The 16,276-nt window shown below is 36.9% G+C and overlaps 2 protein-coding genes across 2 annotated transcripts; both read left to right on the top strand.

Annotated features, from left to right (window-relative positions):
* The first annotated feature begins 1,241 nt into the window (after nucleotides 1–1,241).
* Nucleotides 1,242–5,826, top strand: LOC117929353 (serine carboxypeptidase-like 27). The gene is made up of 9 exons (XM_034849642.1): nucleotides 1,242–2,057; nucleotides 2,171–2,266; nucleotides 2,437–2,529; nucleotides 2,616–2,701; nucleotides 2,815–3,075; nucleotides 4,050–4,177; nucleotides 4,259–4,354; nucleotides 5,082–5,187; nucleotides 5,443–5,826. Exons 1-9 carry the CDS (start codon nucleotides 1,694–1,696, stop codon nucleotides 5,581–5,583), a joined length of 1,371 nt encoding a protein of 456 aa, XP_034705533.1. The 5' UTR covers nucleotides 1,242–1,693; the 3' UTR covers nucleotides 5,584–5,826.
* A 1,233-nt stretch (nucleotides 5,827–7,059) lies between these two features.
* On the top strand, nucleotides 7,060–9,615 carry LOC117927958 (serine carboxypeptidase-like 28). Its single transcript, XM_034847693.1, has 9 exons — nucleotides 7,060–7,511; nucleotides 7,623–7,718; nucleotides 7,809–7,901; nucleotides 7,977–8,062; nucleotides 8,152–8,412; nucleotides 8,491–8,618; nucleotides 8,713–8,808; nucleotides 9,070–9,178; nucleotides 9,270–9,615. The coding sequence occupies exons 1-9, from the start codon at nucleotides 7,118–7,120 to the stop codon at nucleotides 9,423–9,425; spliced, it is 1,419 nt and encodes a 472-aa protein (XP_034703584.1). The 5' UTR covers nucleotides 7,060–7,117; the 3' UTR covers nucleotides 9,426–9,615.
* Nucleotides 9,616–16,276: the final 6,661 nt, after the last annotated feature.

Raw genomic sequence — 16,276 nt, 5'->3', positions numbered from 1 at the left:
TTGTCACCTTGTAAAAAAAAAGTAAGAAAACAAGGCAGAAACTGTTTTTTTTTTGTTTTTAAAGAATATATTTTTATTGTGTTTACTTATTTTTTAAAAATTGTTTTAGAAAATAATAAAATGATTAAAAATAAAATATTGAATACAAAAATTATTAAAAATAGATTAAAAATATTTTAAGTTTTGAAAAAGATTTTTATTTACAAAATATCATAAAACAGTTTTTAAAAACTATTTTTTAAAATAATTACCAACAAGAGCCTTTGAGTATATACTTTTGTAAATAAAAAAATAAAAAACATATTTATTATTGAAATATTTAAAAATTTTATGTTGTTAAATATAATAATTTATACATATTAATATTATTTTATACTCCACCATAAATTTAATGTTCTTCAGCAAAATTTCTTGTTTTGAAAAATGAGTAAATAATGTGGAAAATTGAAAAAAGAGAAAAAAGAGAAAAAAAGAAAAAAAGGATAAAAAAGTAAATTTATAATTCATGGATGCCTATAACTCATATGGGGTTATTATATCCTGTGAAATTTTGATATATAATTTAGATGGATTATAAGCTATAATTATATGAAAATTTTATTTATAAGTAATTTATATTGATTTTAATTTTATTTGTGGAGTGTATGTTATTTAATTCTAGTAGAAGAAAATTAATTAATAAAATTGTTTAATATCCAAAGATGGAAAGTGAATGAAGATAAATATAGAATATTACCAATCTCATTCTCTATCACAGCATAATGATTACATTGATGAGTATAAAAATATAGTTTCCAACTCTGAAGAGATTCCCAAAAAGAATAAAAAAGAGAGAAAAATGGGAGAAAGGATGAAGGAAGTGAATGATTAGGAAAATATCCACATGACAGTAGGGTTGAAATACCAATTCCCAAACCTCCTAGTAGTAATATTTGTATTTTTAAAATGTAAGGAGTTCTTTTGTAAATATTTTAGAAAACAGTTTTGAGAAATAGTTTTTGAAAATTACTATCCATTTTGAAACCATTGTCAAATAGTCTTTAATGTGTTTAATGTTTTTCAACTTCTTTATTCTGGCATCCTCAATCCAGCTCTCAAAATTCAATCACACTGTAACCTTTTTGCATTAATTTTGAAAAATTGTGTGATCTTCAGTTTTTTTTTGGTCGAAAAGCAAGAGAAATGCGGACCAAACCCATGTGCGCCTCCTACGTGATGGGTCAATTGCCTGAGGGAGGCAAATGTGACAATGGGGAGGCCAAAGGTTGAAATGTTTGATTAGAGAAGCTGGAAAAAACAATGGGAATGCAAAAAATGTACATTGCTTCACTCTCATTTACACCTACAGCTCATGACAACTAATCGTGATTTTCCGCATTCAATGCCCAATCTATCCTCAATAGCAAGCTCCTTGCCCGCCCTTTTGTCTCTCTCCATCTTTCTAGCTCCTATATAAATTTCTCGATCTCAACTTTTGAGGTCTCTATAGATAAATTCATTGGAACTCTTCCATTCTTTTGGGATTTGGGTTTCTGGGTTTTGAGCTTGTTTCTTGGATCTTCTATCCTTCACCTGTTAAACCCTCTTCTGCCAATCTCATCTTTTAAGGTTCTGTAGATAAATTATTTGAACACCCAGATATATTTTTGGGATTTGTGTTTCTGGGTAGTGTTTGAGTTTGGTTGATTGATGCATGGGTCATTATGTATCCGCCGTTATCTTTTTCTTCTTCCTCTTTGTGGGTTTGTGTACTTCTTCTTATCTTGAAGATCAAGAGAGAGATAGGATCACCGAGTTGCCGGGTCAGCCAAAGAACATTGGCTTCGCTCAGTACTCTGGGTATGTGACAGTGAATAAACAGGCTGGGAGGGCATTGTTTTACTGGTTGGTTCAGTCACCAGCGAGTCGTGGAGCTGAGTCGAGACCACTCGTGCTGTGGCTCAATGGAGGCCCCGGGTGTTCTTCTGTTGCCTATGGAGCAGCTGAAGAGATCGGACCTTTTCGAATTAGGCCTGATGGGAAGACCCTTTTCATCAATCCTTACGCTTGGAACAATCGTATGTGAAAAATTGACAATACACATCTCTTTTCTTTAATTTCAGGATTGTGTATTTGTATATTCACATTCATATTTCTGAAAACTTATTTATTCTTTATTTTGTTTTGGCAGTGGCAAATTTGCTATTCCTTGAATCTCCAGCTGGAGTAGGTTTTTCATATTCCAATACCACTTCAGATTTGTATACTGCAGGGGACCAGAGAACAGGTATATTTGATTATGGAACTCTGCTGTTAACACATTCTCACTCAAATTGATGTGTTTTGGTAATGAAGATTGAATGATGAAATGGGTTTTGTTCATTGTGTTGTTTTTAGTAAAGTTGGGTGATTTTGACACTCATTCATGTTTTTGGGAACTGTCTTGTGAATTTGTAGCTGAAGATGCATATACATTTCTCATCAATTGGTTTGAAAGGTTTCCTCAATACAAGCACAGAGATTTTTACATTGCTGGAGAGAGTTATGCAGGTGCTATTTCTTGCCATCTACTAAATTTGAGAGAGCAATAAGATTGGATGGTTGAATGAACCAAAATTGCTATCTATCTTTTTCAGGCCATTATGTTCCTCAATTGTCTCAAATTGTCTATCGACGAAACAGGGGAATTCAGAATCCGGTTGTTAATTTCAAGGGTTTCTTGGTATGATTCATGAAAAAATTTAATGATATATCAAGATGCAGTTTCACTTTGTTGAATTCTTTTTTGTCTTTTTAATGATAATCTTGGTATGTTCCCCTTTACTTTCTTTATAGGTGGGCAATGCTGTTACTGATGATTATCATGATTATATTGGCACGTTTGAGTACTGGTGGACCCATGGTTTGATTTCGGATTCCACCTATAAAATCCTTAGAGTTGCCTGTGACCTTGGTTCTTCCATGCATCCATCGAGTGAATGTATCAAGGCCCTGAATCTTGCAGAAGCAGAGCAGGGAAATATTGATCCATATAGCATTTTCACACGTCCTTGTAATGACACTTCATCACTGAGGCGCAAGTTAAGGGGCCATTATGTAAGTCATCATTAACCACACGTTCTAGTAGGTAAAGGGATAAGTAGATTCCATATCATGCTAAACTGAGTGAAAGCGCTAGCGTATAGACCTGATACTTTGTATGGAACACCCAAATACTACTTCCTCTGTTTGATGGAGACCCGAATGCTGTTGCAAACTCAAAGATGCCCTTGGCCAATGCCCCAGAGTAATTTTGCCAAATGCTGTTTGCCCTACCTCTTGTAGACCCAAATGCTGTTGCACATCACTTTCATGGTTCAGTCAAATTCACTGTGAAAAAATCAGGTTGCATATACTTACTGATAAACTCACACCTCTCAGTTTTAGCACTTTGACACTGTTACTGAATGTCAAGTCTAAATCTGACAAGTATCCCTGAGTTCCTTCCCTGCTCCACATTGTTGCGAGCTGAGAAGTGGGTCTTGTTCCTTCTAGCCTCATTTCACACTCATATCGCTTTCCTGTTTCTGTCAGCATTTAAAAGTTGGGATGAAATTTAAGTGGATGCCACCTAATTGACATGAGCTTCAACCTAGAGTTGAGGACCACATACTATCTTGATAAAAGTTATGGCATTCAATTTCACCTGCAGATGGATTCACACCTTTCTTTGCCATTTTCTAGTGGATTTTATCATCTGTGAAAAGAGATTAAAATTGATAGATCACTTTATTTTATCTGTGGATTTTATTATCTGTCACGACAATCATTACTGAAATTAACCTTTTTGATAACTTTTTTTTTTTTTTAAATAAAAGAAATAAGCAATTTCAAGATTGTAGTGGTTGGACTATCATAAAATTGATAGATTTTTGCTCAAGAATTGCTTTTGATATGTGGTGGTTAAATTGCTTTATCATTTTGCGCCCCTAGTGTCAGCAGTTTCAGACTCACTATTTTGCTTAATGTGGTTATATCCCTTAAATTCAGCAGTTCCTTTAGTTAACTGACTTTGTTGATTTCAAACTCAGCCATGGATGTCAAGAGCATATGATCCCTGCACTGAGAGGTATTCAGAAGTGTACTTCAATCTGCCAGAAGTGCAGACAGCACTCCATGCCAATGTAACCCAAGTCTCCTATCCATGGAGAACATGCAGGTATTTTGAATTGTGGATATCAGATACTTTTCCATGCATTGCTTGTAATGTCAGTGTTGATTGAATTTCTTTCCTCTTCAGCAATATTGTTGGAATCTACTGGGCCGATTCTCCATTATCCATGCTTCCAATTTATCAAGAACTCATAGCTGCCGGCCTAAGGATATGGGTATTTAGGTAATGCTATTTTTTTTTCCTTTGCTGATTATATTTCTTTTTATTATGTTAGTGGAATTTTTTGAGACCGTCTGGAACATGATGGTGTTGTAGTATTAGTGCTAATGTACAGAGCCTTGTTCTACAACTCAAATTATTGGGGCACTGCATTGAGAAGTAATGTGCTTCTTTGTTGTTTCTCCTACTCGGTTCATAAGCTGTTGCTTACAGGGTTATCACCTTTTTGTCAACTATGGGAATGCTTTTGAACATTACTTTAGTGCTATCTAAAAAGTTGGCACACAAAGACCTTTAGATGACTATTTGGAAAAAAAGCCTTTTTGAATTTGTTGCAGCTGGTCCAGTCCACACCCTCCGGCCCCATCCCTAGATGATTGACCATGGAGCTGAAGATTTATGGCCTGGATTTATCAAAGTCGACTGAGCCTATTAAATGAGTGGCTTCTTTTACACTCCTGTATTTGGTTAACTTTAGGAAAGCTGACTATCCATGATCACCTCAATTGGGAATACCTCGTCTTTGGTACAAGATTTTCAACAAATAGCAGCACCTCACATTTTCCCCGCTTTTCTTTTTAGTGTTTTGATGCTTCATCACTGTTTCCTTGAAGTCAACTTTTCTATTGTTGGATTTATTCTGTGATTTCATCACTTTGAATTTCTGGATTCTCTGTGATTTTGAATCTACTATTGCTTCTTATTCTCATGATTGAACTCATTTGTCCAGCGGAGACACTGATGCAGTGGTTCCCGTTACTGCAACTCGATACTCCATTGATGCTCTGAAGCTTCCAACCATTACCAACTGGTACGCATGGTACGACAACCACAAGGTAACCTTCAAGAAATATTCACAGATGGCAATTTTGAGTTCTCTTTTACACAACCTTCAACAATGTTATTTTTTAGCATAACCATTAGCTGTCTTGGCCTCCATTGCTGTCTTTTTCACCCCGCTATGGCAATTTTTTAGCAATAGTCTTCATGTGTTATGGGACTTAGGTATCTGTTTTTGGGCTGCAAGAGCAGTATTCTAACTTAATAAAACCCATTCCTCAGGCCATTAACAATCATATATTGTGATATAGGTTGGTGGATGGAGCCAAGTATACAAAGGGCTGACATTTGTAACAGTAACTGGAGCAGGACATGAGGTTCCACTTCACCGCCCTAGACAAGCTTATATTCTATTCAGATCATTCTTAGAGAACAAGCCCATGCCAAGCTGAACCCCATCTCCAGACTCCAGTACATAATGATTCTTCAGCAATAATTACAAGTTGTTTGTAGGGTTTAGAATAGAAATAATTAGAAAGAAAGGCATTTCTCTCAATGCCCTCATCATATTCTTGCCTCTTTATAGGCACAGGTTTAGTTTTTCATTTTAGTGAAGAAAAAATATGTAGAAATTTGTGATTGACTTCTGTATCTTGCAATCATAAAAATTATCTTAATGCTTCCCTTTTCCAAAATGTCAGTGTAAAATCTTTTTATTATGAAGCATCATTGAGACAGTGAAGCAAAGAATGGGAATGAGATTGTTTTTTAAAATTGGAATAATAAAAATAATTCATTGTTATGGAAATTAATTAATTCATTGATTTTGGCATCTCAGCATGATTTCATAAATATATACAAAGACAAGCCACCCAATGGTTACATGTTTACTTGTTAGCCTTGGAGTTGCAGGCTTCCCTAAATAATCCATCCCTAAAGGAAGGCAACTGTCCACATTGTGACTGCCAAGTGCCAACCCAATCAATCCAATCCCAAAACTTCTTCATACAAGCAACTCTAAAATTGATTAGGGTCTTGAAAGTTTGACTTCCCTTTGTAACCAAATGAGATCATTCATGATCTCATCCATTGGCCGGTGGGCTTTCATTAATTAATTATTATTTTGGAATACCTTAAATGAAGGGTATGGCCCAACTTTAATGTGGCATTCAGTCAAGTTGGAGCCCTACCCTATGAACTTTTAGTGCCTTTTAGGTGGTTGGATGGCCTCTCTGCCCCCTATGGTCCGATCCAAGAACGCACCCCATTTATTATTACTATATGAGAATGAGTGCCCATTGCCCAAGTCACTCCTGCCCCAAATCCTTATTTTTTTTCTTACATCACGTGACCCACTTGGCTGTTGCTTGTAGGGCAATGCAGTGCCCATCAATGCCATGACAATTTGACTCCAATTTAATTATCTCATCGTTTCCATTGAGATCCACCACCAAGTCAATCTCCACTCCCAAAAACACCTCTCTTGCGAGAAAACTATCTTGAAACCCCATGCAAGTTCTCTTTCAATTTGGTCATGACCCAACCACTTCTTCTTTCTAGATGAAAATTCTAACTAAGATTTAACCAAAACAACCACTTGTAGTAAGGCAATTAAACACGTCTAAGATGTGAGTGGTACAGATGTTGCAAGCCCATGAAAGAAGTCAATTGGTAACATTTTTATAGAATAAAGTATGAAAAACGTAACATCAAATCCTACTTACATGTAATATCAAGGTTAGGAAATTTAGCGTCACAAGTAAGATTGCTCCAATTTGGTAGCTTAACCATACTCACCTTTGAAAAAAAGGAACACATGGCGTGACGCCCTCTCTACTGAAAGTCAATGCGAACACCAACTTATTTAACCAAAAACCAAAAAGTAAAGTGCAATAATAAATAAGCGAATGATAGGACTTAGGAGCAACCAATTAAAGGTGGTAGCTGTGCTTGTGCAAGATCAGGCTTTGAGTTGAGTTGGTGAGCATGGGGGGAAGAGAATGTCACCCATCTTTTTCCTCTCTCTTCTTCTGCGTTTTGGGTTTTTTCATTCTGCTTGTTTCCTCCGGCGCCACGGCCGGCAACCGGGAAGATCAGGTGCGGGACAGGATCGTCAAGCTACCTGGGGAGCCGCCCAATGTGGGCTTCTCTCAGTACTCGGGGTACATCACGGTGGACCCAAGGGCGGGGCGGGCTCTGTTCTACTGGTTGATTGAGGCCCCTAAGAGCCGTGGGCCAGCATCCAGGCCGCTTATCTTGTGGCTGAATGGTGGGCCAGGGTGCTCTTCTGTGGCCTACGGGGCCTCAGAGGAGGTGGGTCCCTTTAGGGTGCGCCCGGATGGAAAGACTCTCCATTTGAACCCGTATGCATGGAATGCAGGTAAAAAGTTGCAATCATTTTTCTCAATTCCATTTTGTTTCATCTTTGTTGAATCAATGATTGAATCCACGATTCTCATCTGGGTGTTTGCCACGTGTCATTTGATTGCAGAGGCGAATTTGCTTTTCCTGGATTCACCAGCTGGGGTTGGTTTCTCTTACTCAAATACCTCATCTGATCTCCCAAATGTTGGTGACAAGAGAACAGGTCTCTCTCTCTCTCTCTCTCTCCCTCTCTCTCTTTCTCTCTCTCTCCAAATATCTTTCTTCTAAGTTTTTGTATTCGTGGTATTCACAGCAAAAGACACCTACAAATTTCTCAACAATTGGCTTCAGAGGTTCCCTCAATACAAACACAGGCCTTTCTACATTGCCGGAGAAAGCTATGCAGGTCAATTTCCCCCTCTCCAAACACCATTTTCACCTCCTCAAAACCACCCAATTAAAATTAATGCCATGTTTTCAGGTCATTACATTCCTGAGCTGTCTCAAATCATCGTCCAACGCAACAAGGGGATGAAGAATCCTGCCCTCAATTTCAAAGGTTTCTTAGTAAGTCAATATTCATGATCTTCAAGTAAGCTCGAGAAGTGAGAAAGAGTTGAATAAACCAAAGTTTTTTATTTCTTTGAAATGGGCAGCTGGGGAATCCGCTGATCGATGATTATTACGATAACAAGGGGACACATGAGTTCTGGTGGAGCCATGGTCTGATCTCAGATTCCACGTACGAGGCTCTGAAAGAGGCCTGCGCCAACGACACGTTTCTGTTCCCAAAGGACAAATGTAACAATGCTCTTACCGGCGCTTACAAAGAGTTTGGAGACATCGATCCCTATAACATTTACAGTGGTCCTTGCCGAGAAGTTGCCACCCTTGGCAACAACTCAAAGCTTCCACTAGTAAGTAAGCTCCCCCTCCTCCCTCTTCTGATCACTAATTCCATTACTTAAAATTTCTCTAATGTTTTTGAAATTCAGCCATGGACTTTCAGAGGGAATGATGAGTGCATCGTGAGGTATACAAGAAAGTACATGAATCGTGGAGAGGTGCAGAAGGCCTTCCATGCAAATGTTACTCATCTTCCTTATTCATGGGCGACTTGCAGGTTTGGATAATTAATCAGTCGTTTTTCTGTCAAAGTGGGGGGATTTGATCTAGATTTTTCATTCATGATTTATTTATTTATGTTGATTTGGCAGTTCTATAGTACGGAGGAACTGGAGTGATTCTCCCAAATCCATGCTTCCCATCTTTAAACAGCTCATATCAGCTGGTATCAGGATTTGGCTCTTCAGGTAATTGGTTCCATTTTCTTTTCTTCAAATCCTCCTTGTATGACAGGGGCTTGCATATTAATTCAACGTGATCGAACTTACTCACAGTCTCGATATATTGCTTAGAGCGTGTTTGATAGTGATTTTAACACATTCTTCAACACAAATTATCAAAAAATTATTTTCTATCAAAGTCTATCAAACATGTCTTGGGAGTTAGAATATCGTCTCCAAACAAAATGGAAATTTTCTTATCATCTTTGAAACGGACTTTCCTAACAGCGGGGACACCGATGCTGTTTTGCCATTGACTGCAACCCGATATTCGATCAAAGCTCTAAAGCTCAAAACAATCACAAATTGGCACGCTTGGTACGATGACAAACAAGAGGTAAGCCATTAATTACCTTATATTATCAACTAATTCCCCAAACATTTTGAATATTTTGCTGATGATGAATGGTCAATTTTGTTTGGGTTAGGTTGGTGGGTGGAGCCAAGTGTACGAGGGTCTCACCTTTACAACAGTCAGAGGAGCAGGGCATGAGGTTCCACTGGGTCAACCCCGCCGAGCCCTCATACTACTTGAGCATTTCTTAAATAATAAGCCCATGCCTGCTGCACCGACTTTGTTTTAGGCTAGGATTCTTGTTAAATCTTCTGAACCCTTTTTATTTTTATTATTTATTTATTTTTATTTTTTATTTAGGTTTTTATTTTTAAAGAAAAATGTTGTATTCCTTAATTCATTTCTACAATATTTACTATATATAGTATGTGGTGTGGCAGAAGCGCATATGGAGGAACCTTTGCCAACATTTAATAGTATTTTTTTTTCCAAAGAAAATTACACCTTTGGTGTTATTCCTGCTAATATAACTTAAATAAGAGAGTTCAGTAAGAAAATCATTTTCTTTGATGCATTTTCTATTTAACGACTGTGAAATCATTTTTTTTCTTTTTTCTAATTATGTAAAAAATTTAAGAATCTATACGTAAACAACTTAACTAACCCCAAAACCAAACAAACAAAAAACAAAACAAAATTGTAATAGGTGATCACTTATTGAATTAAGACGATTGAGGGGTGACACAGTACTATTCTTAAACTTGATTGGCGCTCCTCGGGATATTAACTTTGGTGTAGTAGGAAATTGACGTCCTACCTCTAGGATCTAATAGCCAAGAACCTCGCTTTAGGTGCACTTCATTGGCAAGGTACAATACAACTTGAAATGATTTTGAGGTTTGAAGTTCCTCCATATGAAATATGGGATAAAGAGTTGGAAAAGGAAGGTCGTAGCAGAAGTATGGTTATAGCAAGCTACTCAAATGGTTACACGATGCAATAGGCTTAAATGGCTACAGGCAGCAACATACTCGAATAGTTGTAGGACGCGGTAGGCTTGGATGGTTATAGTAGTTGCAAAGCAACAACATAAGTGGAAGGATGCAACAAGGTCGAATGCTACAAACTTTAACACAGGTGGAATGATGCAACAATGATGAGTATAGTAGAAAGAGTAGAAAATAGAAAGAGAGATTGCAAAGAGTAAGGAGAGATCTCGATTTAGGAAGCAGAGTGATTTTAGGTATGGTAGCGAGGGAGCAAAACGTCTCAAAGTATGAAAAATTATATTAGAGACTTTGAGGGGTGCAAGGCTTTTTATTAGCAGAGTCCAATGATATTTCCCTATAAAGGCTAAATGGCCACAATAGAGTAATTTTTTTTTAAAAATGAGTTAAAATGGTTAATCCAACTTAATCAAAGAACGTTAGCACATTCTGACTTTCCCATTTAAAACCTTAGACTTGATCTTATCTCTAATTAGGAAGACTTAGGTCAACTAAGATTGACAAAATAAAGTAAAAATAATTTTAAATTTCACTTTGTTAAAAAAGTCAGTGGAATTGGGTGTCTAAGTAGGAGGGGGGATGTCCCTTTGCTTGTAATGCACATGAATGATGCACATTAAGGTTTCCCAAACCGACCCACCTGAAATTCTATTAGAATGGGCTAAGGCCCCACTAGGCATGTGAGGCTCCCACTTCTTTCTCCGTAAGCCGAGACTAAGGAAGTGAAAAATTATATAAATCTAGAAAGGTTTCAATTCTTTTCCAAAGTAAGATTAGCACCTTTTTGTTTTTTCACTGACATATACACATTCATATACTTCTCCAACAAATATATCTTATAAAGTGTATGAGTGAAGAATGAACAACAAAAGGAAAACTAAAATCCAATACATCAGCAATGGTACCCATGGGCTATGAAGTAACCTTAGGATAAATAAGCATTGGGTCACAAAAAATTGGTGAAGATAAGTTTATATGAACCGATGTTTCTTTGTATAGTTCAATGAACTTATTATCCACATTAGTTTCTTGACTTCAAGCTATACATAACGAGTTAGTACACAAATAGATCATGTGCTTTGCTTGGATATTTATGAGAGCTCTAAAAAACCTACCTAAGTTCTCATAAGAAGTAACCTCACCTTCACACTTATAGGTGAATCCATCAAGTGTGTCTTGTAACTAAACATACTATTCATAATAAATATGGTATTCATTAAGAGTAAATGCTCATCCTTAGTCATTGTGGAATGCACTTTATTTATGCCTTAGGAATGGACTCTTACAATTATTAAGTGATTTGTTATTACCCATATAAACCTACTTTATGGGGTCTCTATTCTAGTAACTTAGGTTACTATCACTCTTGACCTTTGTATTAGGCATAAACCTTATCCCCTTCGAATTTTCTTCCACTAATTTCCTATTTAGTGGTTTCGTTAGAGGATTGACCAAATTCAACTATAACCGTACAAATTCTAGAAATATCTTAAATATGTTAGTCTTCGCCTTAACTATTGTAGCTTGGTTATTGTAACGCATGGATATAGATGGTATTGGTCTCATTCATAAAGGGATATCTACTAAGAGGTTTTAAGCCACTCAACCTCAAAACTTGTATTCTTTAAGAAAATAAACTCAACCTCCATAGTAGATCGAATAGAACAAGCTTGCTTAATAGATTCCAAGAAACTACACCCCCTTAAGGATAAAAACATAACCACTAGTGGATTTCCTTTCATCTAAATAAGAGATCTAATTGGTATCACTAAATTCTTTAAGGACATTTAGAGATATGCTATAACACATACCATAACCAAATGTCTCTCAAGTACTTAAGTACTTTGTGAATATCAATCTAGTGGTCCTAATTAAGACTCTAGGACTACTAACTCAATCTTCTTACTACATAGACAATGTTAGGTCTAGTGTAGTTCGTTAAGTATATCAGGTTTCCAATGATCTAGGCATACTTAGTTTGGGCAACACTATATTCTCTATTTTTCTTCAGTTGTAGGTTTAGATCATATGAAGTTGATATTAGTTTACAATCGAAGTGTCCTAGATTTTTGCTTTCGACACCTATTATTTTTTGGGCTAGGTTTTTCATCTATCATATTAGTCTTAGAGAATAGTTCTTTGGTTTTCTCAACCTTGTCCCTATTTTGGTTCTATTCTTTAATCCGAATATGAATTATTATATCTTCTAGGGACATTGTTTTCTTTTGTGCTTCATGTTGTTGTAATCTTTCCAGGAATCTAGAAGAGTTTCAATCAAGTACCCACCCACAAAAGTTCAAGTTGTTTAATGTCTTCATTAGCTAAGTCATTAAATAGAAATGATAGTCATGGATTTGAGAAGATATATTTCTATCCTCAGTCATTTGGAATTTTCTAAAATTCCTTATGGCATATTTTTGGGTTCTTAGATCTTTCAAAACATATTTTTTGTTCATGGCATCCCAAGTATCCTTAGCTACCGTGTATTGACAGTAAACGCCAAACAACTCATTCAAGAGTGTGCTAGGAAGACATGTCTTACTTGATTATTTCTCGTTTCCCAGGTAAGCAAATTCTTAGAATTATCCTTAGGTCTTGAGTGAGTCAAAACATGTCCCAAGGGCACTAATCAAGTCAAAGTGGCTAGGGTTTGGCAAAGTACCGTTCTTAAAGTAAATCCACCCTCCTCAAGGTATTAATCTCGGAGCAGTAGAAACTAACGTCTTACCTCTAAAATCTAACAGCCACAAACCTCGCCTTTGATGCACTCCCTTGGCAAGATCTAGTACAACTCGAAACAGTTATGCGATATTAACTTTCTTTACATGACGTATGGAATGAAGGAGCTACAAAAGAAAGGTTGCAATAGGTTAATTGGATGGGTGCAGGGTCTAGCAGGATTGGATGGTTGTAGACTATTTGGATGGTTGTAAGCTACTTGAATGGTTGTAGGACACAACAGGCTCGGATGGCTGCAGACTGCTTGAATGCTTATAGTATGTAGCAGGCTGGAATTGTTGCAGGTTACTCGGATGCTTGCAATAGTTGTAAGTGTTGAGATATTAGGAATGTTTAGATATTAGGAAAGTTGAAATATTATGAATATTGAGATATTAGGAATATTGAGATACTAGGAATATTGAGATATTAGGAATATTGAGATATTAGGAAAGTTGAGATATTAGGATATTAGTTATTATTTTCTTGTATCATTCTTTCCCATTCTTAGAATGGTGATTACCCTCTATATATACTCTGTACATGAACGAATGAAATAATGAATGAAAAAATAAAATTTTACAATTTGAAGTTGGTATCAGAGCCAGGGAACTGAAATCCTGGATATTTTGTCGCTATGGTAGTCCGACAGCGATCAACCATCCTAAGACAAGCCCTAATATTGATAAGTCAACCTTCAAATGCACTCACTGCAATAAGACTGGTCCCACCAGTCTGGATATCCCACAATTTCAAAGCAACTACTCTTGGTATGACCAGGAAAACAACAAGGAACCGAGGGTTTGAACCATGGACCTTTAGATCATGTTTAGGCTATCAACACTTTGTTATTAATTATAATAATCGTGATCAACGGAAGAAGGATTCCAAGAAAACCTTGACTGCAACTGTTGCCGAAATAAAAACAGAGGCTAATGTTGCTGAGAAAGTCTCTGCATTGGTAGCCGCTACTGATCATGGTGGTAAGTTTTTAAATACTTTTATACCTGTTATTAATAGTGCATGGATAATTGATTCTGGTGCTACAGATCATATGACTTTTGATTCTAGACAGGTTTCACCCCTTAGACCTTCCTCACAAAAAATTGTTTCCACAGCCAATGGTAACACAACCCCAGTCATTGGGGAAGGATCCTTAACTCTTACTGATACTTTGAATTTGGATTCTGTTTTAGTTGTTCCATCTTTAGATTACAATATTTTGTCAGTTTCTCAAATCACTGCAACCTTATCTTGTATTGTCATTTTTTGGCCTGAATTTTGTGTGATTAAGGACATCCAAACAAGACAGACGATTGGTTGTGGTATTAAACGGGGAAAACTCTATTACTTGGACTTGTAGTCAAAGGATTCAAATAAGTTGCAACAAGCCTTGATGGCAGATGGATTTGAGGGGAAGAAGAAAAAGTCTGAAATTTGGTTGTGGCATTGACGTCTGGGACATGCTTCCTTTGGTTATTTTAAAAAATTGTTTCCTAGTTTGTTTGCAAAGAGTGATATTTCTGGTTTCCGTTGTGATATTTGTGAATTGGCTAAAAGCCATCGTGCTTCGTTTCCGTTAATTTTGAATAAAAGTTCGTTTCCTTTTATGATTATACATTCTGATGTTTGGGGCCCGTCCAAAGTCCCGACTTTGAGTGGCTCACGTTGGTTTGTTACTTTTATTGATGATTGTACCAGAATGACATGGTTATGCTTGATGAAGACCAAAGATGAAGTGAACTTGTTGTTTAAAAAATTTCATAAAATGATTGAAACTCAGTACAATGCAAAGGTTCGGGTTCTATGTAGTGATAATGGTGGAGAATATCAAAGTTCTGATCTTCAAAAGTATTTGGAAGGACATGACATCATTCATCAGACTACTTGTTCCAATACACCCCAGCAAAATGGAGTCGCTGAACGAAAAAATCAACACTTGTTAGAGGTTGTTCGTGCTTCCTTGATAGCAGCAAAAACACCGATATCTTATTGGGGAGAAGCAATCACATCTGCCGCATACTTGATCAATCGGGTACCTTCTAGCTCAATTAACTTTCAAACACCTCTCAAAGCTCTTACTAATGCCGTAGTTGCCCTAACCGTCCCAAATCTACCTCCTCGTGTTTTTGTTTGTGTGGCATTTGTGCATCTACACAAGCACCAACGCACCAAGTTAACTTCCCATGCATTGCAATGTGTGTTTATTGGATATGCATTGCACAAAAAGGGATATCGATGTTACCATCCTCCAACTCGACAAATGTATATTACAATGGATGTGGTGTTTCATGAAGATTCAATGTATTTTTCATCTGAGTCTGAACTTCAGGGGGAGTACCATAAGGAAATTCAGACTCTCGATTATGATTATCATATCTCTAAGGAAGATGAATCTGGACAATTTGAACTAGTGAACCAGGAAGTGGGTGAGTTGGATATGAGTGGTCAACAATTTGGGTCCGAAGATGTCTTCACTAAAATACCAAACCAATCGTCGTCTGTTGAGGGTGTTCTTAATTTGGAACCTGATCCATTCATGAAACGGTTACCACATCGTCATAATAGAGGTATTCCTAAACCCACATATGAACCTGAATTGTCTATTAAAGTCAAATATCCCATGAGCAACTATGTGTCTACCCATCGTTTGTCTGAATCAAATAAGTCATTTGTAAATCAATTATCCACTGTAGCTATTCCTAACAGTGTGCAGGAAGCCTTAGCTGATCCAAGGTGGAAAGCAGCCATGAATGAAGAGATGAAATCATTGTAGAAGAATGAAACATGGGAACTCGTAGAATGTCCACCAGGAAAGAAGCCAGTTGGGTGTCGTTGGATCTATACTGTGAAGTACAAGGCAGATGGTAGTATTGAATGATTTAAAGCAAGACTGGTAGCAAAAGGGTACACTCAAACTTATGGAATTGACTACACAGAGACATTTGCACCTGTAGCTAAGATCAACACAATTCGAGTATTACTGTCTTTAGCTGCAAACCTAGATTGGCCATTCCAACAATTTGATGTGAAAAATGCTTTTTTGCATGGCGAGTTATCTGAAGAAGTATATATGGATCTTCCACCAGGATGCATGGTGTCAGAAAAGCAATGTCAAAAGGTGTGCAAATTGAAGAAGTCATTGTATGGGTTGAAGCAATCCCCGAGAGCATGGTTTGGAAGGTTCACAAAGTCAATGAGAGCTTTTGGCTATCGTCAAAGTAATTCAAATCACACTTTGTTCCTAAAAAAGCAACATGGTAAGATTACGACACTCATCGTATATGTGGATGACATGGTAGTTACAGGAAATGATCCTGAAGAAAGAAAAGCTTTACAAAATTATCTATCTAGAGAATTCGAAATGAAAGATCTAGGTCCTCTGAAATACTTTCTTGGGATTGAAGTTTCTCGA

This window comes from Vitis riparia, chromosome 13 (assembly GCF_004353265.1).
Source record: "Vitis riparia cultivar Riparia Gloire de Montpellier isolate 1030 chromosome 13, EGFV_Vit.rip_1.0, whole genome shotgun sequence".
Taxonomy (NCBI): Eukaryota; Viridiplantae; Streptophyta; class Magnoliopsida; order Vitales; family Vitaceae; genus Vitis; species Vitis riparia.
Note: the sequence above shows the minus strand (reverse complement) of the source record. Positions and strands in the feature narration are given on the sequence as shown.